The sequence below is a fragment of the Pseudochaenichthys georgianus genome, chromosome 9 (assembly GCF_902827115.2).
Source record: "Pseudochaenichthys georgianus chromosome 9, fPseGeo1.2, whole genome shotgun sequence".
In the NCBI taxonomy this organism is placed as follows: Eukaryota; Metazoa; Chordata; class Actinopteri; order Perciformes; family Channichthyidae; genus Pseudochaenichthys; species Pseudochaenichthys georgianus.
This window is the reverse complement of record NC_047511.1, coordinates 21,265,955-21,292,599: the sequence shown is the minus strand read 5'-3', so window position 1 is coordinate 21,292,599 and position 26,645 is coordinate 21,265,955. Positions and strand designations below refer to the sequence as shown.

At 40.7% G+C, this 26,645-nt stretch overlaps 1 protein-coding gene across 1 annotated transcript; it reads left to right on the top strand.

Moving 5' to 3' along the window:
- Positions 1-167: 167 nt before the first annotated feature.
- Positions 168-26,303, top strand: osmr (oncostatin M receptor). The gene is made up of 17 exons (XM_034091442.2): positions 168-480; positions 558-712; positions 19,233-19,386; positions 19,707-19,979; positions 20,078-20,207; positions 20,499-20,647; positions 20,767-20,900; positions 20,988-21,129; positions 21,606-21,691; positions 21,828-22,035; positions 22,383-22,565; positions 22,655-22,756; positions 23,239-23,406; positions 23,532-23,684; positions 23,838-23,919; positions 24,012-24,096; positions 25,116-26,303. The coding sequence occupies exons 1-17, from the start codon at positions 351-353 to the stop codon at positions 25,902-25,904; spliced, it is 3,123 nt and encodes a 1,040-aa protein (XP_033947333.1). The 5' UTR covers positions 168-350; the 3' UTR covers positions 25,905-26,303.
- The last annotated feature ends 342 nt before the right edge of the window (positions 26,304-26,645 follow it).

Below are 26,645 nucleotides of genomic sequence, written 5' to 3'. Positions count from 1 at the left end.
GTGTGTGTGTGTGTGTGTGTGTGTGTGTGTGTGTGTGTGTGTGTGTGTGTGTGTGTGTGTGTGTGTGTGTGTGTGTGTGTGTGTGTGTGTGTGTGTGTGTGTGTGTGTGTGTGTGTGTGTGTGTGTGTGTGTGTGTGTGTGTGTGTGTGTGTGTGTGTGTGTGTGTGTGTGTGTGTGTGTGTGTGTGTGTGTGTATTTTGCCTTGCCTAATACACTACAGGGCAACATTAGTGTAGCACACCTCTCATTGGTTCATTATTGCTTAATATTAAAAACGTGGTTGTATTGGAGGCTGGCTGCTGTTGACCATTGACTTGTGGGACTTCCAGTGTGTGTGCTGAACGGCAAGCATGGCACACTGTTTTTTCTTTAAACATTTCTGTATTGAAAGGTGTTTAAGTTTTATAATATATTTTATTGACCTGCTTGGATTGTATTTCATATTTTCTGAGGATCATAGTGGCTGCTGCTTCAACTCTGGTGAGTTTGATGTAAATCTCATCTCCCACATTGAAACTCCTCAAAATGTGATGTACTTTACATTTATTGTGTTTCAGTTGGGCAGCCACCAAGCCCGAGAATCACTCATCTGCAGGCTCTGGGTGACCAGCAGAGCTTCTTGGTGAACTGGATGGTGAACAACAGCAGCTTAGTGGGAGATATTTATGAGATCCAGATCGGCCGCACCGAGAACCACACTGTTATTTATAATGTGAGTACTAGTAGTCTGGGTTTTGTGTTATTAAAAAGCTCTATAGTTGCTTGGGACTATGATACTTACACTGTAAAATGTTTGGCTGTAAAATTACAGTAAATTCCTGGCTACTAGTTGCATGGATTTCACAGTAATTGACTGTAAATATTTCACAGTAATTGACTGTAAATATTTCACAGTAATTTACTGTATATATTTTTACATTACATTGCATTTAGCTGACGCTTTTATCCAAAGCGACTTACAATAAGTGCGTTCGACCAACAAAATACAAACTTGAAGAAAACAGAATCATATAAGTATCAGGTTTCATAGAGCAAAAACATTTCAAGTGCTACTCAACTGGCTTTGGGTAAGCCAGTCTTTAATTAGTATATAAGTGCTTTGTTAATAGTTCTATTGCTCGAAGTGGAGTCGAAAGAGATGAGTTTGCAGTCTGCGCCGGAAGGTGTGTAAGCTATCTGCTGTCCTGATGTCAATGGGGAGCTCATTCCACCATTTTGGAGCCAGGATAGCCAACCCACGTGTTTTTGCTGATGGGAACTTGGGTCCCCTTCGCAGCGAGGGTGCAGCGAGCCGTTTGGTTGATGCAGAGCAGAGTGTACGTGCTGGGGTGTACGGTTTAACCATGTCTTGGATGTAGGAAGGGCCAGATCCATTCACAGCATGGTACGCAAGTACCATTGTCTTGAAGTGGATTCTAGCAGTTACCGGAAGCCAGTGGGGGGAGCGGAGGAGCAGCGTGGTGTGGGAGAATTTCAAGCCCCAGGAAGTGCGCCGGAGTCTGATGAGAATATTCGTGCTGGTCAAACGGCGGTACTACACTTCATTTAGGTTGCTGGGCCCGGAAAAACTTTTTCCCATTGACTTACATTGGGAAAGAGTGGTCTGTAACTCGTTGGATAATTTTTTTTAAACTAAATAAACTACCCAGTATGAACGTTTGTATAGCCCTTATTAAAAACATTCGTTCCTCAAGTTGTAAAAATATGCTAATAACGTTATTCTGAGAGTTATTTCCCTCGGCATTATGAACGCGCATCTAACCCACGGGACCGCGCTGCCCGGCACGTTCATGTTACATGTTCAGCACTACATGAGTTTCTTTTTACCCATGGATGCACAAAGAACGGACCCAGATCGCCTTACTGCCAGCCCACGGAGCTGTAATAATGGATATATTGCACATGTTTGCTGTAATTCATCATTTGTAAAATATTATACTACATGGGCTGTATGATGTAAATCTTGTACCGTAAATGTTGTATTAAATAAAGTTAATATTACTGACGTAGATTAACGTTCCTGTAGCTTCTTATTGCACTTGCAATTGTTTTAGTTACTTGTGGGCTACTTAACATGAATAATCACAGTTACTATCCTTTTACTCCATCACATTTAAAAAAGAAATAGGCTATTTTAATTCCACCACAGTAATCCATCATCAGCTTTACTTTTTAGATAAAGTTTTAACTCACAATTGATCATAACAGGCTTCAACATATACATTTTTATATATTACCAAGTGGTTTCATGTACAACCCACCCAAGTATCATGATGTCAGCGTAATATAAAAGTACATAACGATTGATGTGTAATTTAGCATAATTACTAGCTAGACGCTAGCTGCTAACTGCCGCCTCGTTAATATAAATCCAGTACCATGCTGTCATGAACGCGCGGTGCTGTACGTGTACGCAAATTCACGTGTTTAATGTGAACGAGCCTTTTGGGCGGCGTGGTTAAAGTTGCGCATGCTCTGAGTGCACATACGGGTACTTCTCAGGCATGCCGGGTAATCTGTGACGTTTCGCTCTCTCAAAAGTTGGGCCATTTTGTCATCATGCGCTAATGAGCAACTCTCATAGGAATGAATGAGGCCCCGCCTCCCACGCTGTATCCAGTTCTTATTATACATCCATGGAGAATTTAGGAAGGTTGAAGACCAGACGAGCCGCTGCATTCTGGATGAGCTGCAGAGGTCGATATTTTACAGTTAATTCTAATAAAAGTACAACTAAATACTGTGACTTTACAGTTGCCATGCCCATGGAATTACTGTGATATAGCAGTACAGAGCTGTGGTATTATGGTACCTTGCTGTACATAAATTACAGTAATTACCTGTATGTTCAGTGGCGGCGCCAGAGATTTTCTCTAGGGGGTGCTGTGGGGTAGCTTGACGTTTCATAGAGGGTGCTCAAACATTAAGGGTTTCCCATTAATGTACCAGCGCTACAGTTGAATTTTCTACTGCAACACTCCCCACACGCACACACAGTGTACCCGCGACTGTTACAATGAATGCTCGGTAATCAGCTCACGGCATACAGGTGTAAGTAGGGGTAAAGTGCTATTTTTACAAGTGGGGAGTGGACCTCACCTCCTCTAGGAGGGTCCTCATCTCCTCTAGTGGGGTCCCGGGAAGATTTTTTTTTTTAAATATTGAAGTTAAAAGCATCAATCTGGTGCATTTTGAGAGCAAAATGATGAGATCTATGGATACATCTCTCCACATACATAAACAGAACTGTAAACAGATTTTCTATTTCTTTATAGATATCTTACAAATCACTCCCCTTTTAAAATACAAACCGTTTGAGACCCACTGAGATAACTAGATTACAGTTAACTATCTAAACACTGAGAGTCCTTTACTTCACCTGAGCTGAGGTTATCTGAGACTCTCCGTCTGACAAGAGAGAGTTCTCCCTCCACCTTGTTGTCGTAAAAGCTCCTTATATCCGTTAGCTTGGCTAGCTAGCACCAGATGCTAACCACAACGATCTCCGGTAGATACCCACCGGTGCGCTCTCTCTCTCTCTCGCTCGCTTGCGCACGCACACAAAATGGCTCGTGCCACACACACACAGAGCAGAGCTTGAATGAAACACAGAGACCCAGAAGTAAGCTACTTGTACTCACGAGGCCTATTATGTGCACAATCCCTCTCGCTTTCAGTTGGTTTTGATTGAGTGTCCACACGTGGACGTTTAAGGACTACAAAACGATCCATTTGTCACTTTGCTGTTAGCAAATAATTTGGGGCTCCAGCTAACAGGAAGTCACTCAAGTGTCACAAAGTAATTTAGCCTATGAGTAGGTCAAAAATGTAATGGTTGCTGGCCATTGGCCTAATCATATCACCTGTGTTGGCTTTATGTTTTTGGTCAAACATTTGTTTGTTTCACATTTGCATTGATGTAATGAATAATTTTTCTGATTTAATTTAATAAAAATAATAATAATAATTTTCGGAGAAAAAAAAAATATATTTCTTGGGGGTGCTTAGGGGGTGCTTTGGCAATCCTGCACCCCCTAGCTCCCCCCTGGCGCCGCCCCTGTGTTAACACTATTACTGTAGAAGTAATGCAACACAGTAGCCAGTAATTTACTGTAAATATACAAATCTGCGGTATGAGGTGTGCGGTGTAGACGTGCAGGTGGCTCGCTCCCACGACTTAACTTTCATATTTACCTTTTAAACTTCTCATTTTTAAGTATTTTTGTTTTCAAAAGTTTAGTGTAACTGTGCTGACCACCTTTTTGGCCTCGACAAATGTCTAAAACGAAAAGCAAGCAGGATAAAGACCCGTCTTCCTTGTCTGCTAGTGTTACGCTAGCAGAACTTAGCTCCCTGTTAGCTGAGCACAGGAAAGCAATATCTGCCGACTTTAAGTCATCTTTTGAGGCGCTGACAACGACACTGGACGGCTTGAACTCGACTGTAGCGGGCCATGGGGAAAGGATCGGCTCTCTGGAAGACAACTCTAATGAGGTGGACAGGGGCGGACTGGGACTACAAATCAGCCCGGGACTCTCGACCAGCCCACTTCGGTACCGCCGGCCCACCGCGGTATACCGGTGATTGTCGGGGGGACTGGGGGGGGTAGACAATTTACTAGCGGTAGACATTAAGGGTAAATAATGTCTACCTCCGGGCCGGTGGACTTGTATTATCACTGGCCCCACCATTGTAACCACTGGCCCCACCATTGTAACCACTGGCCCGGAGCATTCGTCCAAAAAAAAAATCGACTAATAATGAAGAAAATTAACATGTGTTGCAATAGTAATGTATGCACTAACTACATTAGGCTACTACTTGTACTACAACATTTTAATCATCAGTTCTTCCTCATTTTCCTCAATTGTTCATATTTGGTTTATTAAAATAATGATATTGTGGTCATTGTTAAAAAATATCTGCTATTATTATTATTTGTATAATGCACTTTCTGCCTTCCTGTCATTAGGAGTTAGACATGTAATGGCTATGTACTAGATTTGATTAGAACCTTCATTATCCTAAACTGCTGGGACATTTTGCCAATACCTTTATATTGTCTACTCTTCACTTACTTGTCAGCATAGGTCGGCATTGATGTACAGAGCCGACAGAAGACCTTGTTTATATTGGCATCATATTGAGAGGTGCAGCCAGTGACGCGTCCTAAAACCAGGAAGTCAGCTGCTGGTTCCCTCGACAAGGGTTTTGGAAAATAGCTGGAAATAAGGTCTGTGGAAAACAAACCCGTTTGATAAATGCACGTTTTGTTCAGCCGGATAATCTCCACATGTCTACCCGACTTTTATAATTGTCGAATCATAATCATGCAGCCAACTCCATCGATCAAGCTGGCTGAAACTTTCTCTCCCTCTTCTTCACATACTCCCTGTCACTCTCCTTTAACTCCTCCGGTGACTTTCTTTTATTTGAAGATTGTGTTTTTCCCGGCGCTTGGCCGGCTACCGCTGGTATTAAAAACATTTGGCGAATGGTTAGGTGGCGCGATAGTCTGTAGTGAAGCAGCGCTTCACTCCCGCTGCGCTCCGGAGCAAACAGCTGTTTGCTTTTCACCCAACAACAACAACAACAACAACAACAACGACAACCGACTCACGGAACGCTATGTTGTAGCGTTGATAAACGAAACAATTTAACTAAATTGCTAGTCAAAATACCAATACCACAGGACCATTTTTATATTTTTAGTGGCCCGAGCGGGCAAGTGGAAAGTACGTTATGCTGGCCCGGGGTGTCTAAATAGTGCCTTCGGGCCAGCGGGCCATTTAATGTCGAGCCCTGCCGGTTACCGGCCGGCCCACATCGTCCGACCGGCCCACTTCAGTACCGGCCCATCGGGATTCGTCCCGATGGCCAGTCCGCCCCTGGAGGTGGACCGTCGTCTCCAACATTTAGAGAATGCATGCTCTACCCTCCAACAAGATAACGTGTTGCTGAAAACTAAGCTAGCCGACCTGGAGGGGCGCAGCAGGCGCCAAAACATCAGGATTATTGGCCTACCTGAATCGCTTGAAGGTCCACGACCAACCGCGTTTTTTTCCCAACTACTTGTGGATGTCTTTGGCAAGGAGGTCCTTTCTTCACCACCTGAGCTCGATCGTGCCCACCGGAGCCTCGCATCCAAGCCTGCTGCAGGAGATAAGCCACGACCTGTCATCGTACGCCTACACCGCTTCCAAGTGAAGGACCTGCTCATCCGTGAGGCTCGTAGACGTGGTGAGCTGTTCTACAAGGAGCACAAGATCCGACTCTACGAGGATTACATTAGCGATGTGTTGAAGGAAAGAGCAGAGTACAAAAGCTCCATGGCGGAACTCTACAAGAGCGAAGTAGCAAATGATGCTGATCAGTGGATCAGTGAGTTTCACGCTGTTGCTTCTTGCAGCAGCAGTGGGGTTTGGGGTTGCTTGTGGGGTGTTTTCGTCACTGTTTTTTGAGTTGTTTTATTGTGCGTTCTGTTACTGTATTTTTCTACTATTATCTATGTGCTACTGCTACAATCCATATGGCTCTCTCTCTGGTTCTGGCTCTGAGTCATAGGTGGGGATGGGCGGGGGCATTTATGGAGGATGCATCTCCAACCATACCGTCAATCCCTGCATATGACTAGTACAGTCTCATTGTCTGCACCATGCGGTGCAGTTCGATTCACTAGTTGGAATGTTATAGGTCTTAACTCTCCTGTTAAGTGTAACAAAGTGATCAACCATCTTATATTCCTTAACACTAAAATAGCCTTTTTACAAGAGACCCACCTTAAGCCGTTAGATCACGTTACATTTAAGAGAGGTTGGGTAGGCCAACTTTACCACTCCTCATTTTCAAGCAAGGCACGCGGGGCTGCAATTCTAATTCATAAATCAATCCCATTCTCAATGTCCACTGTCATTTCAGACCCTAATGGACGCTTTATAATTGTTACAGGTAGAATTGGGGCTAATAACCTGGTGTTGGCAAACGTGTATGGCCCAAAATGGGATAATGAGAATTTTTTTAAGAACTTTCTTTTCTCTCTCCCTGACCTAAACTCTCATCAGCTTATCCTTGGTGGTGACTTCAACTGCTGTCTTGATTCCTCGCTTGATCGCTCATCCAACAGGCCTTATGCTTCATCTAAACCATCTAAAGCAGGGGTGGGGAACCTCCGGCCCCCGGGCCGTATACGGCCCGCGAGACCATTTTGTACGGCCCTCGAGGTAATTTAAAGAAATCTTGACCGCAAACAAATTAAACAAAGCGAGTGCCTGTTTTTCCTGGCCAAGGTCAGGGTCCTTGAACACAACACGAGCCTAACGTGTCATCACGTGGTACATGTCTCCTCTGACAGGGGTGCAGTTCTGACGGAGAGCACCAGAACGTGGCTCCGTTTTTTTTGTTTTTTTGAAGCTGTAGTACACATGCCGCAGTTTTTGAGTGGCTGTGTCTTTAGTTGAAAGCCCAGTGGCGATCTGTCATAGTGATCATTACAGTCAATAACTTTGTTGTTATTAGCATCTGGTTAGCTAGCTATGCTAACGAATATAAGAAGCTTTTTCTCCAACCAGTGAGGTAAAGGCACATCTTTATATGATCATTATAGTTATAAAAAAATAAGAGAATAAAGTAAACGGGTATAAAATACTATATGATAGTAAAAAAAAAGTTGTTATTAATAAACAAGAATACAGTTTGAAAGGAGAGTGATTTGTAAAATATCCATAAAGAAAAAGTAAATATGCTTACAGTTCTGTTTCAAATGGGTGTTGAGATGTTTCCATAGATCTCCTAATGTTGCTCTCAAAATGCACCAGATTGATGCTTTTAACTTCAACATTTAAAAAAAAATCTTCCTGGGGGAGCATGCCCCCCAGACCCCCATAGAGGAGGTTAGGTACCCCCCCCCCCCCCCACTTGTCATGTCCACATGGAAACTAAATACATTTGCACACATCTTTTGTCCATATTTTTCTGTCATGCCACACCGTGCACGTGCATGCATACGCGAGTCATGGTAAAATATCTGGATTAAGAGGTTGCTTTTTCTTTGCACAGCCTGAAAGAAAGGCGAAATGAATGGGCTGTGATTTTAGTTTTTTTTAAGCAGAGGTCAATAATTTGTACGGCCCTCGGAGGATGTTGAAAAAATTGAAATGGCCCTTGAGAGGAAAAAGGTTCCCCACCCCTGATCTAAAGTAATCCAGCTGTTCATGGAACAATATGCCGTCTCAGACGCCTGGCGCTTTTTTAATCCTAGCACCAAGCAGTTCTCATTCTTCTCTCCTGTTCATGGAACGTTCTCACGAATAGATTTCTTTCTCATTGATAGTAAACTCCTCTCCTCTGTCATGTCGTGTTCCTACAGTCCCATTGTAATTTCAGATCATGCAACCATCATGGATGTCTCCTTCCCAGGCAGATCGCTTTCCCTCTCTCCCTGGCGCTTTAATTCATTGCTACTTTCTGACACCAACTTTATTAACACAATTAACAGTCGTATTGATCTTTTCATATCTACCAATGTCAATCCAGATATATCTGCAGCAGCCATATGGGAGTCATGTAAAGCTTACTTAAGAGGAGAAATAATATCTTACTCTGCTTATCAGAGAAAGATTTCTATGGAAAACAAGGCCACTCTCTCCAAGGATATAGCAGAGCTGCAGTCAAAGTGTGTAGACACACTTGATGCTGATCTTTTCAAAGACTTACTCACAAAAAAGGTGGAATATGACATTCTGACCTCCAACGAAACAGCACAGTCCCTGTTAAAACACGCCATAATTATTATGAATTTGGAGATAAACCAAGTAGGTTGCTTGCTCACCAGATTAGGCAACCCTCCTCATCATTGCACATCGCCCAAATTAACACATATTGGACCAACCATTAACCCTCAATCCATTAACGGTCAGTTCAGGGATTTTTATGCGTCATTATACTCCTCTGAGTGCCCAGACAACGAAACACAGTACGAACACTTTTTTAGTTCCTTAGATATCCCTTCTATCAACTCTGAAGTGGCATCTAATCTGGATGCACCATTTACAATAGACACATTTAGAAGTGCTTTAATGTTTATGCAGAATGGGAAAAGCCCTGGCCCTGACGGTTTCCCTGCTGAATTTTTTTAAACATTTTCAGATACACTTTCACCGCTTCTACTTAACATGTTCCACGAATCGCTGCAAAATGGCTCACTTCCTCTCACGCTGCGTCAGGCTGCTATCTCTCTCATATTGAAAAAGGATAAAGACCGATTGTCTTGTAGTAATTATCTCTATGCTTTGTGCTGATGTCAAAATACTAGGGCTGTGCATCTTCAATGGTCTCACGATTCGATTCGATTACGATTATCCTGTCAACGATTCGATTCGGTTCGATATCCCGGTGCATCACGATTCATACCAATGCGTTGCATCCTCAATTTTCTATATTACTGCACATGGCTTATTTTTCATCAATGCATACATGCAGTAAATACATATGAACTCTCTTTTTATTATTTAGAAAGTGCTTCAGAAATCAATAACATAAATGTCTTGACATTAATTTATAAACCAAAACAAATGAATTGTATAGGTCTAGCCTCCGTGTGTGAAGTTGTTCCATCCTCAAAAACAAAAAGCTACTGCTTCTGCAGTCGAGCTGCAGCTTCTAGCCACGGTCTTCTGTTAAGAAAGGACACTGAATGTCCTGAATGAGGCATCACACACAGGACTTGAGTCTGAACACAGCAGACAACAGGAGTATTTACAACAGCATATACAAACTAAAATAGTGCATGTGGGTGCACACTTACATTCTCTGTCTTACTGTTGCATAAATCCCATGAATGTATGAGATTAAATTAGCTTCATTATATCTCAGTGATGAAGTGAATAATAAAGTTTCCATCGGGTCACTATCAGCCTGTCACTCATTATTTTCAGGGAGGGGGCGGGGTTTGGAGGAACGAAGGAGACGGTGATCGCGGAAGCTTTTTTCCTCCTGCCTCCACAAACTTTACACACGTATATATCGTCTGAAAATTGCTAGAGGACATTCATACTCTGCAATCCAAGACTTAATTACTTAATTAATTACTTAATCACAAGCGAAACGGGAAACAAAAAGAGGTCTGGAGGACTGGCCAAAAGGAACAAACAGAAGGAGGGAACCCGAGCCAGCCACACCACGGGCCGTAGGACCCAGAACTCCCCTGCCTAAACAAAAATCAAATATAAACCCTATGGGAAACAAAATAAAGCCGCAAAAACTGGACTACCAGGTCCTCCAGGCTAAACATAAACACATCTGCAAAAATATGGCCTACAGCTCAGAATGGCAAAGAGGTATTCTAAGGACAGTGTCTCCGGCGTTAGGATAGGCGAGACATCCGGAGCCAGGGGCAGACTAAGGCTGCGGTAGTTTTCAAAGATATTACTGATTTTCTTTGAATGTAAGAATGTAAATACTGAGTCTGAAATAGTATAGCAATATGCTGTAAAATGATGTGAAAGCATGCATAAAACTATACATCTTCAGATGTTGTACATACACACTAATAATACAAAGTTATTATGGCTGTGTGCACCTTGTGTGCACCTCCTAGTGGTTAAAGCACGTTATTGAATTATTGTTTGTATGTGTTATATTTGATTACAAAAATATTAAGAGTACATACTTTCATAGGGGGAAAGTATAAATATAGAATATACAAAATCAAGAAGATACTATAAGTGATCTCTACAATAAAACAGTTTAGTGCAGGATGTACACAGATATTAATAGGAGGAGGTGCAAAACAGAAAAACGGATTAACCTTTATTTAAACATTAAATATTAAACATTAAGCCTGACAAAGTAATTAACGTCTAATATATTGCTTTCCTGCAATGTTAACTATATTGAAGCACTTATTTTAACTGATATTATACACATTAATTATACTCTTATGTATGTAGATAGAATAAGAAATGTGCAGAATATGACAGTTTAATGGTGGAGGTACACACATATTGATAGATGTCTTGTAATGCACTGTTGAGGAACCTGTGACCCAAGTTTTTCATTCATTGCATAACTACACCGTAGTTGTGTATGATATGTCAATAAACCTTTGAAAATCTTGAAAGGAATGTGCAAAATAGCCATAATATACAGTCTTTAATTAACTATTAGTAGAGAATAACGAGTAATGAATATACTTTATTACTTGTTTCCATTCATGTCAATTGCAGATACATGTTTAGTCTTCTCAAGCACCAACTATCAAATATTTCTCCTGATTGTTGGCACTTGACAATCACCATACCTGAATTTTACTCAGGTGTAACTAAAGTCTGATTTAAGGGTTGTTTATATTTCACATAATTAATCAGAATCTGCAAAGTAACTCAAATAAATGCAGTGGAGTAAAAATACCAGGTTAACCTCTGAATTGTAGTGGAGTAGAATTACAAAGTAGCAATGAGCTGTCATGTGGGTATATATTAATGCTGCGCATTATGGACACAAGTGATTTTCACCCATTTATTAATTATATGTTTTACATTTGATAACACCAATGTGTTTAATAATGGCAACTTCTAATTGTGGGAAAAACGAAAACGTTCAGTAGAGACGTCCCATAGAACATTTTGCGAAACACAATAGCCAGCATGTGTAGTTCTGGGGGGGTGTTCGATTCTAGTTTTGGATAATCTGGCGTGGTTTCGTTCCATTTCACACAGCTGTTTGACGCTCTGCGTAACCTTACGGGAACTGTAGTCCTAAACGATAGCTGGGGATTATGGGTAGTGTAGTCTTTTCGGCCATCCTAAACTCAGAAATGTTGACAATCGCAATGATGCTCGAAATGTCCCTTACAGGCTTACGTCTGTTTCCGGTTATTTTTATCTTGAAATTCAGTTCCTGACGGACACCAAAAAAGCCAGAGGTTATGGAATTAAACCAATAAATAAAAGCAAGGATAATTGTGTGTTATTGGTGAGTAAATAACAGTGTGTTATTTTGAAAAGAATAACAAATTAGAAGGAAAAAAATATTTAAAAATACAGATTTCAGTATCCTGAGGCTCTGAGCCCCGTTTATTTTCCTCACAGACGGCAACAAAAGTCCGAAATTATACGATTTAAAATAAAAGCAATAATTGTGGCTTGATATTGAGTAAGAACATGTTTTTATAAACCACACAGCTTCCGGTCTTCCACGACCCGACCGGAGAAAAAGACGTGCTGCAGCCTGCAGGCATGAAACACGTTACCAGTAGAAATACATTGCTTTTAAAATCGTGCTGTGCGACACGAAAAAAAGGGGCAAATCGTGATTGTGAACACGAATCAATAGATTAAAAATCGTGTTGGTGAACACGAAATGCCGTGAGACTGGGTTGGCAGCATAGACTGTATATATAAATGGACGTAGGGTCCGTGACGTCACCCATAGGATTCTGCAGAGTTGCCGTGAAGCCCTTAGTAGGCGGAGTCGGCCACTAACGGCTCAACAGTGATGTCAGAGTTCAACTCCCGCCTTCTCCAAATAAGGGCAAAGAGGCGGAGCCGAGGCGGGACCTGCTGCCATCCAGCTGGAAGTTCCAGAGCTAGCTGAAGCTACCAAGCTAAGCTAACATGCTCCCCATCTGCACACTGCCGTCGCATTTTACGTTTCTAAGGTAAGATGAAACTATTGATGAAACCATGAAACTATTCAGCAAAACTATAAATAATAATCTAAGTTATTGAGTTTTTAGCATAATACTTCAGAATCTTAAAACCCCTTAACGTTTGTATGCAATTGTGCTAAATTCAACTCTGGAATCAAGCAAATATTAATATGTTTGCATGACATTAGTTATTTATATTTTGATATCACTTAACCATACGTTTAATACATTTAAGTCAAGCTAAGGTACATGTGATGTTAGCTAGTTAGTGCTCTTACCTGTGAGGCCTCCTCCAAACAGCATAATAACCAGACTGTATTATTCAAACTAAGTACCAGTTCTAGATCCTTGACTTTAGACAAACAATTCAAAAGACAAAATGTATTTAAAGACCAATCTTTATTTGAATGTGCCTCTTAACCTGAGATATTAGTTATACAGTAATAGTATTGACAATCTAAAAAAACTGAGCAACTCAACAGTCAACTTTATGTTTCTTATTGTCTAAAGCATTTATTATTTTCATTTCCCCCCTCTCATATTCAGTGTGGACGGATTGAGACAGCATGGTGTCCAGAGAGCTGCAGAGACTTCAGGGAGAAACCTCCGTGTGATGGACGTCCTGTCTGTTGGTTTGGAGCGAGGAGGACCAGGGCTGATGGAGGAGCCCATGCTGGGCAAAGCTGATACCAACTGCACAGGCCTAGTCCGTCACTTTATTTGACTAAATGTGTTTACTTATACATTTAATAGGTGTACACCTTCTGTCCATATTTGCTTTTTATTTAAAACATTTGATTAACTTTTGGTTCACATTTCAATAAACTGTATTTGTATTTGCTCTCCTTTTGTCCATTATTCTTACTGAACATGTTAGATTACACATTCACATCTGACTGAAGATTGGCCCCATTTATTTGTGACGTTGCAAACTCTGCGGTACAAGGCACAAGTGATGTGAAGCTCATAAAGTGAGGCACATAGAAATAATCAGCTGATGGAGTGTAGCTGTGGAAATAGCTGCATTCGATCAGCTGACTGTTTTTACAATAAAAGTTGTTTATAGTGAATGTCCTGTACTGGTCTTAACATCTCATAGCATCAGCTTTTAATGATCCTCTTGGATGTTCTTCTTGACCTTCAGAGAAGGAGAACATGTCGTGTCTTTCAGGCATGTCCTTTCCTAACAAAAATGACAGGAAACATAAAACATATTATTGCAGAACAAGTGTGTTATTTATGAAAGCGGTGTGTTTGTGTGTTTAGGGGCTGTAGATATCATTATTTTGTAATTGTAATGTTTTTTTTTTTATTTAAACAATGAGCTACAAAGACAATCAGATTATGAATGAACAGTATGATGTTCATCAACATTGAAATATATGTTATTATCAAAATAATATTTAACTGTTATCAAAACGTAGTGCAACTGTAGAAGCTTGCTCTGTTGTCTCACTGAAAGAATCACTTTTACCACGTTTTTTACAGACAATATTGAGAGATAAATCTTTGCCTTCAATACATTACATTAGAAAGCTGACAAAGTCATATTGCTAAATATCTAAATGTAACTTTTTGCATGGAAAAACCCCTCAACATAACTGATGTGTAGGTGATCTAGTATTTAGTATTGTTTATTGGAATTTATATCAGTGTATTCAAGTCAATACTTCATTCATTTAAACCAATATCTTTATTGATTCTTTGTACAGTATGAAAAAAAGAGTCTTTGTACCTTTGCTGAAGTTCACTGCTGTGAGGAGTCCAGTTCTGTCTCTCACTCTCTGGTCCAGCCTGTCTGCATCACCTGGACACCTTAAACAAACAGATATATATATATGTAAAGTACCATGTGTACAAACAATATAACTGATTCTCTTCTGTTGGACATGTTGGATTGTGTATTGTCCGAGTCAGGGTCCTTTTTATTTTACTGTAACTTTGGAAGTTGTGTTACCAATGCTTACTGTTTATTTGATACCCATTTGGTAATGCAATTAATAAAAACAACAAGGTTTGGGTTCGTTCTTCAGATGACTGTGACGTTAACGTGTAAGCTCAATAATGAACTCCAGCTCAATCAACCATATTGTAATATCTAAGTAATCATCTTGAAATATGACATTAATAATTGTAATATACACACATCTTATTGTGAGGTTGATTTCACATAACTACTTCGACATTAACTTGTCTACATACTTGAGCATAGCCAATTTAAATGAACCTTAGCGATGCATACAGTTCCTCCTACATAATAAAATATCTCTAAGTTACAAGGATGTAACCTTATTTTATTAACCTCAAACAGAAGCCGTTTGTTCAACAATATTATCCCACTTAACACTTGTCGATTTCGTTTTAACCTTTATATATACAGTCTATGATTTTAACTTGGAGGGTACGATTACAATCGTTAGCACCGATGTAGCTACCACTAGCTTACATGCTAACCCAAGCCTTACCATTCATTACGTAGCTGATTAAAATCATTAACACAAAAATACAGCACTCAAATTTTACTTACCGCATTCATGCACCGTCTGTTTTAACCGCAGAGCGAGTCACAATAGTCCGATATATAAGCATGAAGAACAAACAACCACGGCCGGCTACAAGTTGTGTTTCCTGGATGAGCTGGGCAGGCAGAGTCCCTGTAGCTAGCTTCACGGAGCAGCTAGCAGAGAGACAAGAAGCTAACAGCGGCAGGCACTTGACAGAGCCGTCACTCAACGTGACCACGCCCTAATTTATGCACACACTTTAAGACCTAATATAAATAAAAGGGTCGCGTTAGAAAACAATTCACTCTCAGATCCATAATCATGAAGGTGGAATCTAACTATATCGATAATAAAATGTATGGAGCCAGGGAGAGAAACATGTTTTTTTCTGCTGTAAAGTTGGGCAGTTTAACATGGGGGTCTATGGAAATTGCTCCTTTCTGCAGCCATCGCCTATCGGCCAATATATGAACTGCAGTGTGTGACACTTCCGTATTGGCTTCACGGCTCTACCCCACAGTTTGCCGCTTGGTTGGCAGTCGGATAGTTTAAAAATCAGCTCCTAAGTTCTAACCCTATCGTCTATTCCTTGACCTCTGAGTGAAACGTCACGGGGTTAAGGGATAGTGGATAGGAGAATTCAAAAGGACTTAGGAGAAGAGACTGCGGTACTTTAGAAAATCCGAATGCACTTTCACTATCCGACGTGTTTATGATGCGCCAGCGGACGTCATTGTGTGCGTCTGCTGCTGTGGGGAAACCGTGGAAACCACAGTTTTCTATACAGCGGACTACAACATGGATGTTTAATAAGAACGAGCAGTGGCGACTGGTCATTAGGGGCAGGTGGGGCACAGCCCCACCTAGTGTCAGCAGAAAGTATTAAAATAATGATTACAACAAAATGCAAAAAATAAATTAAAAAATATATAAAATATATTCTAAGATCATGTTTAATAATCTGATTCGTCTGTACATTGCTGTTTTAGTCTGTGCTCTTCTAATTAGTGTCTACAGTGTGTGACTATTGAGCTGTTTAGAGCCATGTGGGACAAAACCTGATCCTGCCCCTCCCTCTGACTGTCTAAGTGAACGGTGACTGCAAAAACTACACTGCGCATGCTCAGAGTATTTTCCTATTTATTGGCCCAATCCCAAACCACTCCCTCGACCCTACCCCTCCGTGATGGAGTGAACTCCGTCTGTAGCCACACACGGTTTGGGAATGGGCCATTGTGTGTGGCAAAAAATAATGACCATAGGGGCAAAGTGCTGCCATCCCCACCATACGTCATCTCACATAATTCAGAGCTGATTGGCTGTAAGTACGTGTGCCGCGAAAAGTGTGGTGTGTGAAGAGGAGGAGAGAGAGCTGCAGTGAGGCGTCCTAAAACCAGGAAGTAAGCTGCGCATGGCTTCCCTCCACAAAAAAGCAACGAGATTTCTCCATAGGATTTTAGAAAATAGCTCAAAATAAGATCTGTGGGAAACGTAGCTGTTAGATAAATGTACGTTTTGTTCAGCCGGATAATATCCACATGTCTACCCTACTTTATCATTTTCGAATAAAAAATCTATTGATTAGATTAGATTTATGATAGACTTTTGAAACTACAAGAAGATAAGGAGGACTTTTACAAAAAAGTAATAGTGATTTTTGTCCAGAAGGATAGGCAAATGGACTTAATCTTCAAGTCAAGGTAAGACTGCAATTTTATTGAAAATGGGATCTTACTAAGAGAAAACAATTCAATATTTAAATGATAAAATTACATTTTTTTGGGTATCCTTCTGTTGAACTGTCTGTTTAAAGGTAATTGAAGCATCAGACAAAAAGCTTTTGAAAATAATATTATATTTTGATTTAATATATTTGTAAACCTGAAGAGTCAGTGCCAGTGTTTCACCAGCCATGAACCTCTCTGCAGAAGCTTATATTTAGACATCTGAGTTTTTTGTGCCCCACCACTTTTGTACATATAGAAACGCCACTGAGAACGAGGGACTACTGTGAACTCATCTAGAGACTCTGCACCGTGCTCTGATGCTGCTGCTTTGCTTTATGAACGTGGACAACAGAGAAACATATTCTTCATGACCAAAGTTGGAATTGAAATACAAAAGGAAAGTGAAACTTCTGCTCGTCCCCCTCTCCCTCCGGTCCACATTAATACAAATGATCCCAATAGGCCTACGTATGATTGTATGAACTAAAGATCTTAAAATCAATACAAATGTATTTATTATAAACGTTAGTCCTTACCATCTATCACTGTGTATATCACCATTCAAACATCTTTTAAAAGTTGAACAAACTCCACACAGCTCAGTAAAAACTGAAATGTTGACTTTATTTGATAATTTCAGTGAAAACTAACGTTCATATTTCTCTTTTTGATTATAATACTGATGAACGTTCAAAACAAAGCACTTTGGCAACTTAAGGAGAAAATGCTGCCCCACAATGCATTGCAGCCGCAGCATTTGCCGTCACTCAACAGCCGGTCGTTCACGGAAACAACCGATTATGACCGAGAAATTATATCATGAAAGTTACGGTGCTTATTAAGCATTTTAAAACATAGGTGGTAAGTTACAAAGTGCTTTGTTCTGAACGTTCATCAGTATTATAATAAAGAGAGAAATATGAACGTTAGTTTTTACTGAAATGATCAAATAAAGTCAACATCTCTCAGTCTTCACTGAGCTGTGTGGGGTTTGTTCAGCTTCTAAAGATGTTTGAATGGTGATATACACAGTGATAGATGTTAAGAGTCCTAACGTTTATAATAAATACATCTGGATTGATTTTAAGATCTTTAGTTCATACAATCATACGTATTGGGATCATTTGTATTAATGTGGACCGGAGGGAGAGGGTGACGAGCATAAGTTTCACTTTCCTTTTTTATTTCAATTCCAGCTTTGGTCCTGAAGAATATGTTTCTCTGTTGTCCACGTTCACAAAGCAAAGCAACAGCATCAGAGCACGGAGCAGAGTCTCCAGATGAGTTCACAGCAGTCCCTCGTTCTTATTGAACATCCATGTTGTAGTCCGCTGTATAGAAAACTGTGGTTGCCATGGTTTCCCCACAGCAGCAGACGCACATTCAGGACGTCCGCTGGCGCATCATAAACACGTCGGATAGTGAAAGTGCATTCGATTCTCTAAAGTACCGCAGTCTCTTCTCCTAAGTCCTTTTGGATTCTCCTATCCACTATCCCTTAACCCCGTGACGTTTCACTCAGAGGTCAAGGAATAGACGATAGGGTTAGAACTTAGGAGCTGATTTTTAAACGATCCGACTGCAGCCCGGGTGCACCTGGGCAGAGGCGGAGCCAGGGAGACAGAAAACAAGGAGGGGAGCACCTAACACATGTCTACACAGACATCCACTCAAAGTCAACAATTGTTCTGAAGAATGTGCTGACATGGGGGTTTAAATTGCCATGCCTCTTTTTGGCTTTCCAGCCCGTCTCAGGATTAATGCCCAGGATGCACCTGAAAACAATAAGCCAAGACAACCATTTCAATTTTACATAGATGTATATGTCGCCTCATTTATTTTAAGGCACATGCAGCGGTGCCCCTTTCAATTTAAGTAAAACCTGCACCAAATAAAGAAATTAGTATTTAAAGCCAAGCAAGAAAATCACTTAATGTGTTGTGTTATCACAGAGGATAATAATAATAATAATGCATTTTATTTATGGGCGCCTTTCAAAACTCTCAAGGACACCTTACAGACCAGGATGGTCTGAATACAGTATTTTACTGTGAAATAATACAGTAACATGTTGTGAAATCCTGGTAATCATTGATCCTGTATATTCACAGTAATTAACTGTGCCTGTATTGATTTCACTGTGAAATTCTAAATTACAGTGTGATATTGTGAACATTACAGGTAAAGACTGTAAAGTGGTAAAACAGTAATTTATTGTAAAATATTACAGCTACATATTGTGAAATCATGGTAATATTTTACAGTGTATAACAGCATGTAGTGTGGGAATTTTATAAATAATCAAATGCTCCTGTGAAATCCATGTACAATTCTTCCCTATTTTTGCTATTCTAGAAAAATCTGAGTATTTTTTCTGTGGATCATGTGGAATATGCTTGGACATGGACCTCAGGCGTGCCTCTGGGTTGTGTCGATCACTCAGTCAGGATACGACGATTCTATAATCAGTCTGTCCCGAGTCCCTGGAGTAACTGGAAAACAAACAATAGTAAGATGATGCTACTCTTGTGCTTTTGTCAGTTGTCAGTGTAAATGAGTTAAACAAAGTTTATAAATGGATATAAAACTGGTTTCTTATGTGCACTTTTTCACTGATAAAATCATCACATCGTATAAGTGAGTGTTCACTCGGTAAGAGTGTGGCTTTTTTTACTTCCCTTTTCACCAATCTTTATATCAGTGTTTCTCAACTGCAAATATCTGTCGCAATGCACAGTGGCAACATTATGTTCACCCTCAGTGGCCCCAGAACATACCGGGGATCAAAGATACAGCACCCCGCTCATCTCTCTGTTCTGTGACCTGTAGGAACCCTGGCGAAGGATAAGACAAGGATCTTCCCCAACTATCGGGTGCTGAGAGAGAACTCCAGCGCCATGTTCTGCTGTGTTCCCCCTAGAGGAGTCCATATTACCAGCATGTCCTTCAACCACAGCAAATACCCTCTTATGAGCATTGGAGCGGGGGTCAAGGCAATCACTGTACACAACCTGAAGATCCCAACAGTGCGCTTCAAATACCTTTTAATCTCATGCAATGACACAACAGGCAGGCAGAGTGATGTCTGGAACTTTATCAGTTGTAAGTCTGAAATGTTTTGATGTACTTTCTTCAAATATTTTTGTAATGTTTTGTCCAGATCACTTTTACATCAGTATGTGTCTCTTCACACACTGTAGTTACTCCCCAGAAGCCCAGTAACATCAGCTGTGTGACCTCAGACATGACAAGTGTCTCTTGCACCTGGGATTCAGGCAGAAAACGAGACGAGAACGACCGCAACACGCAAACACGCACTCTTCACATAGAGTGAGTGTATCACAAATGTATTACTTTTTGCATTTTCTTCTTATCACTACCATCTGACAAACCTGCATGTTGGAGTTCAGCTTGAGCAACACCTTTCTATTTTACTCATAAAATGGCTCCTACTGCATAAAGCCTCTTGTTGGATCCATTGGGCAGACAGGCTGAAAGGACACTCTAAACAAGATAATAAAGGCAGGAAAGGCTGTTTGTTCTCAAACAATTCCTACAAAGAGTTCTGAAGGATGTCTTATTAGTCTATTCTCATGCTCTTGTTTGTTGTTGAAAACACAGCAACTCAGAACAGCCTCCCATCAACTGTGAACAGTCGTCTTGTACTTTCCCCGCCATCCCTGACTTGAAGGAATACAATATCCATGTTGTGGTGAAGGACCTGCTGGGAGAGGAGACGGAGAGCTACAGCTTCAACATCTCTGACAGAGGTCAGAGGCCACACAGGCATCTAAACACAATACACACACACATTATGTTGTTGCTATTATCACTTGAAGATTAACCTCATCACACATGTTAATTCATGTGTGTTTTTTGTTGCCGTTAGTGTCACCTGTGGTGGAGTTGGAGAGAGTGAGCCTCGGGGCGACCCACACCACCGTGTCCTGGATCGTACATGGGAACTTGACCCGACTGAACCTCCTCTGTCAGGTCACTGCAGACCCAGGAAGTGCCACCAAAGTGTGTTTAATGCTTAATCGTTTATATTGCAGGAATTAAATTGTCTTTTTGCATTTTTTTATCATTCTTTCTGTGTGTTTGTGACAGCTGAGGTGCAATAGTGTGAGTGGTCGATGCAAAGTCACACTGGAATATCTGTTACCTAACACCCCCTACTCTACCAGAGTGCGCTGCTCTGTGGACGGCCGGCTCTGGGGGGAATGGACCAAGCCCAGATCCTTCAAAACCTGTGAGTACTAAACATGTGTATAAGCAGGGTAGTGTGATGGTGTATACAAGGGTGTGGTTATGTCAAAGTGTTATTCAGTTAAGACAATGGTCAGCTGAGCAAATGATACAAGTCCCGCACATCAACAAGTTGGTTTAAGGCCGGGCAATAAACCCTTAGTTGTACAGTTTTAGCACTTACAATGACTGAATAAGTACTGGTTTGGAACGATTGTTCTTATAATAATAAAATATGCGGAAATAATTAAAAAATACCCTTCCTAGTCACAGGTGATGTGTTTAAATGCTTTGTTTTGCCTGTCCGAAAGCAAAAGATATTCAGTTGAACATAATTTAAAAAAGAGAAAAGCAGAAAATCTCCATATTTAAGAGATATTTTCAACCATTTTTGCATGCCAAATACTAACCATTTATTATTAAAATAGTTGGCATTTATTTTAATTCCGTAAACAAATAATCTTCATGTCTTCTCCTCAGATCCGTTGGTGACCTTGGATGTATGGAGGAGAATGAAGCAGCTGTCCGACCCAAACAGTCGTCAAGTTACTCTTCTGTGGACTCATGTGAGACTCTATGCTTGTCTAATATTCTCCAAACTTCTATTTTGGCATAACAGCACAGAATGTCTGGTTAAATCATAGAAAATAAATGTCACCACATGATGCATTTTTCAACTTTGACACCCACTTTTGTTCTCAGGATGTTCCTGACTCAGCAGCCACGATCAAAGGTTTCATGGTTCAGTGGTCGCAGGGAAGTCTAAACTGGACTGAGTGGAAGGACAGTGGACAAACCCAGGCGCAGGTCTCCATTAATCTGGGACAGTATGACTTCACGGTCCGGGCTCTTCTCCACAGCGGCTCCGCCATCCCAGCTCACATCATCATCCCCCAGAAGGACATCGATGGTGAGCAGCGAGGACTCGGCTGACATTCTCTTGGTTCATTGTTTGAGTTTTCAACTTAACATTGTATGTAAATGTTTTTTCTTAATCTTTTATCCTACCATGTATTGGGGTACTTGATTTTTGGATTAGATAAAATGTTTTCTAATTCTGATTAATTTAATAAATAATAATGTTTTTAGTATAATTAAGTTAACACTTTACTATTTTTGGACTCCCCAGTAGTCCTTTTATGTTAAATATGTCTGTAGGATGAAACCTATATTCCTTTTTGAATTGACCGTCTCTTAAACCCTTCTTGCTTTAACACCACAGTCTGCCACAGTCTAAAAATGCATGTCTCTCTCCAGAAATCCTCCCGGTAAAGAGACGTTTGAGCAGCAGCCCTGCTGGTTTTAATCTGACCTGGGATGAGCTTGATACAGTCACCTGTGGCTACACTGTGGAGTGGTGCATTCTGGGAAACGCTGTGCCTTGTAATGTGCAATGGCTGAATGTGAAACAAGGAAACAAAACATTGTTCTTACCTGCCAGTAAGTCTCTGTGTTGGTATTTTCCTGCACATGCATCCTTCACGTGTTTTTCAAATGTTGTTATTGACAGTCACTTCTTTATTTTGCAGGCAATTTCAAAGCAGGTTGTAAGTATACATTTAATATATATGCATGCACAGAACATGGACACAGACTACTGGAAGTACAGAAGGGATACTCACAAGAGCTTAGTGAGTGTTATTACTGATTCATAAGTTGTTCTGGAAATCTGTCTCGATTTGTGTTTATGTTGCTCTGAGGGTTTCTTTAGGAGGTTAATCAGGTGTTCTGTCATCTAGTACAAAAGTCTGAGGCCTGCTTTTAGAGCTGAGGTCTCAACAGACAAGTTTTGAGTGCATGCTTTCAAAATAAATAATTTAATAAAGCATGACAGCTACATTTAACACGGATGTCCTTATCAGAAGACATTCTCCAGATCATCTAAACACAAGATATCATGTTTCCTGTTCCTTTTCATCTCGTAAATTCAAAAAGATATGAAATTGAAACTTTTGCAGCAGATTCTGACATCTTCACAACAATGCAGGTGTAACATAAAATGTCCTTCTAGATTCATGTATCATTTAGGAAGGTTAGTTATTGCTTAAAGTCAGCTGTTTTAATTCTAATGAACTTTATCTGTCTTCCTTCCTCAAAAAACGACTTTCCTCAGAATCTGTACAGTCCCCGATTCTGCTTGTACCTGTTCAGAGTACTTCCTCATCTGTGACTCTGGAATGGAGTTACAATGAGGACGATCCGGCTCACACGGCATTCATCACTGGTTACCTGGTAACAGGACAAGAAGCAGGGACTGATACACTGCCAGGTCATGTTGCAAGTAAGTGTGGAGGAAAGCTTCAACTGTTGATAATTATTCATCTTGATCTGTTTCTGTGCCCAAAAAGAAAGCCTGTAAATGACTGATGCATGAAACAAGGCATTTATGGTCTTGTGTACATCTAGATTTGTTCAACGTGTCTGTGTTAGACCCTCGGAGGAAGTCTGTGACCATAGAGGGTCTTCAGCAAGACCACAAATACCTTTTCTCTGTGAGCGCTCTCACTAAGGGGGGGCCTGGACAATCCACCAGTATTACCATCAGGACCAACACCAACTGTGAGCTCCATAACGTCCGGTGGATCCTGGATATACAACCATTTATTGATTTAACTATTGTCCTTTCTCATTCAATCTTAAAAAGTTCTCAGATTCCATTACAAAGACTTGAATAAATGACTTGAACTGCTCATCCTTTCTCTCTCTTTGAAGACTCTACTCACCTGGCCAAGATACTGACTCCCATGTTGTTACTGTTGGGCTGCATCATTGCACTGTGGCCTCAAAGAAAAATGTGAGTAGTTTGATCTTTTAACCTTCACCTAAATGGTAATGCTGAATCTTTCCCTCTCTCTTCAATCTTCTAATGTTCTGTTTCTCTTCCAGTCTGAAGAGCGGGCTGAGAGAGATGTTTGCTTACCCGGCTGGTATGAACATAACAACTCCTGAGTTAGACAGTTTCCTGCACGAGGTAAAAACACACCACTGAAATAGTATACAGAACTATTATTTATTCCCATGCATTGTTCATTTCATCAACACAGTTCCCAAATGGTCTATGAACAATTCCTGATTTTATAATTGCTGACATTAACACATTTGAGTTGTAACACACACTCTAGTTTTGGATTAGGGCGAGTTTCTCATGTTTGGACTGTCTTCGACCACTTTATGGGCGTAGTTCTCTGACAATGGCAATTCAAATGTTACCCAGGGCAATTCAAGGTGTGAAAACACTTCTGATTAACAGAAGCCATTTTAAACTTGGAGTCTGAATAGAAGTGAACACAGAAAGTTCCTTAGAAATTCTTTTTGGAGCAAAATGCACAACAAAGCCACTACTTTACAGGCCGTAGTTAACCCATGTGTTTTCAGAATCTGAAATAGAAACAGGTTTAATACCAGGTAGGTTAACACATACGAGGAATTTGACTTGGTGTTGAAAGATAATTAAAAACACAGATTGAAAACTATTTGAAGAAAACCATAATAAACCATATAAAGATATAGTAAAATATAGCAGTATTTACATTGAACATGATTGAAATTGTAGAAATAGAATTGGAATAAAATATGTGCAGTAATGAAAAATGAAATAATTGTGTACATTAAAGGGGACCTATCATGCAAAATGCACTTTTTAATGTATTTTATACATAAATGTGTCCCCGGTGTGTTAGGGAACTCGCAAAGTGTCAGAAAACAAAACCCTTTCTCTTTTCCTCCATAACCAATCTCTAAAAATGGGGGTACAACGGAGCTGATCCAGATTTGTGTCCGATATGATGTAATATCGGAAATATGGACCTACAGCACTACCAGAGACGTTTCTATCAGAAACAACGAGCAAAACACATCATAGACATGTCTTTTATATATTTGTATATATCTGAGACCCATAATATATGCCTAAAAAAAGCATGATAGGTAACCTTTAATGTAATGCACACATTTTGCCTTGCATCATTAAGATCCCCTCTGTTTGCACAGACTGGGGAGAGGCTGCAGGCTCTGAAGGTGGAGGAGTGCAGCACCTGTGACATAGAGATCCTGAACAGTAGACCTCTTCTGAAGGAAACATCTGCACTGAGAGACCCTGCACCCATGAACCCGCCGCCCTCTCCTGCTCCCCTGAACCCACCGCCCTCTCCTGCTCCCCTGAACCCACCGCCCTCTCCTGCTCCCCAGAACCCACCGCCCTCTCCTGCTCCCATGAACCCACCGCCCTCTCCTGCACCCATGAACTCACCGCCCTCTCCTGCTCCCCTGAACCCACCGCCCTCTCCTGCTCCCCTGAACCCACCGCCCTCTCCTGCTCCCCTGAACCCACCGCCCTCTCCTGCTCCCCTGAACCCACCACCCTCTCCTGCTCCCCTGAACTCACCACCCTCTCCTGCTCCCCTGAACCCACCGCCCTCTCCTGCTCCCATGAACCCACCGCCGTCTCCTGCTCCCCTGAACATACCGTCCTCTCCTGCTCCCCTGAACGCACCGCCCTCTCCTGCTCCCCAGTCCTCTGCTCTAATCACATCTCTCTCCAGTGTCCTGCTTGAAACAGGCTACTGTTCACAGTCAGTCACAGTGCTCAGAGACAGACCAGACGTCCAACAGATGACATGCATCAACAACAACAACACTTTTTATCACACCGTGGAGGAAGATTCATCTGAGGCACAACAACTCATGTTCTCTGAAATCAAATCAAGCTTTGAGCCTTCTGACAGTGTGCATGATTCGTGTAGTGTTATCTATGGTTATATTTCCAATAACACTTTATAAGTATGAAGTATGCAGGTCTCCCTTGAAAAAGAGATCTATGATCTCAATGGGACCAATCTGGTTAAATAAAGGTTTGAAATGAAATGAAGTCAAAGACCAGGCCCAAAATGTCTGTCATATTTTTTCGAGGGAGTAAATACTATAACACGTTTATGTAAATATGAGGCTTTCTAATGACAATATTAATGCATATGTGCTTGTAAAGATGTATCTTGTCTTATATAGAGCAGGAAACTCAGGAGGTTATATTTTAACAACTACATTTAGAAGTCAAAGTAATACAGCAGCTAGAGATGTAATCTACAGGATGCAATGATGCACTGATAAGGCAGCCAAACATGTGCATCTTTCTTTAATTCGTATGGTATTATCAAAATATATTTTTGAATATCCAACACTGCAAGAGCAATGTTTTCTCATCTGCAATTTAAAAAACAGGTTTAGATCATCATCTATGAATGACCTTTTAAATATATGTTATGTATGATCGCCAGAGCTGATATAAATGTCAAAGTTGTGGCTAATATTTAGGTTTAGGTATAAATACGATAAGGTGTATTAGAGTAAATGAAATCCCAAATGATGCACCATAATTATAATTGGCTCATGCCGCTCCCATCCACCTGTGCAGCTAAATCTTAATTATTTGCCAATCTGTCCTAATATATTTTTTTAAATTATGCATTTGATATGATATGATCATTTTCTTTTTATTTGTTAGTTACGGTATCTCTACTTTGA

Bases quoted from the DNA above. Each gene is read 5' to 3' on its own strand.
- osmr (XM_034091442.2), top strand. From the start codon at position 351: ATGGCACACTGTTTTTTCTTTAAACATTTCTGTATTGAAAGGTGTTTA. The intron at 23,685-23,837 runs GTGAGCTCCATA...CTCTCTTTGAAG, and splicing joins CATCAGGACCAACACCAACT to ACTCTACTCACCTGGCCAAG. The intron at 24,097-25,115 runs GTAAAAACACAC...CTGTTTGCACAG, and splicing joins TAGACAGTTTCCTGCACGAG to ACTGGGGAGAGGCTGCAGGC.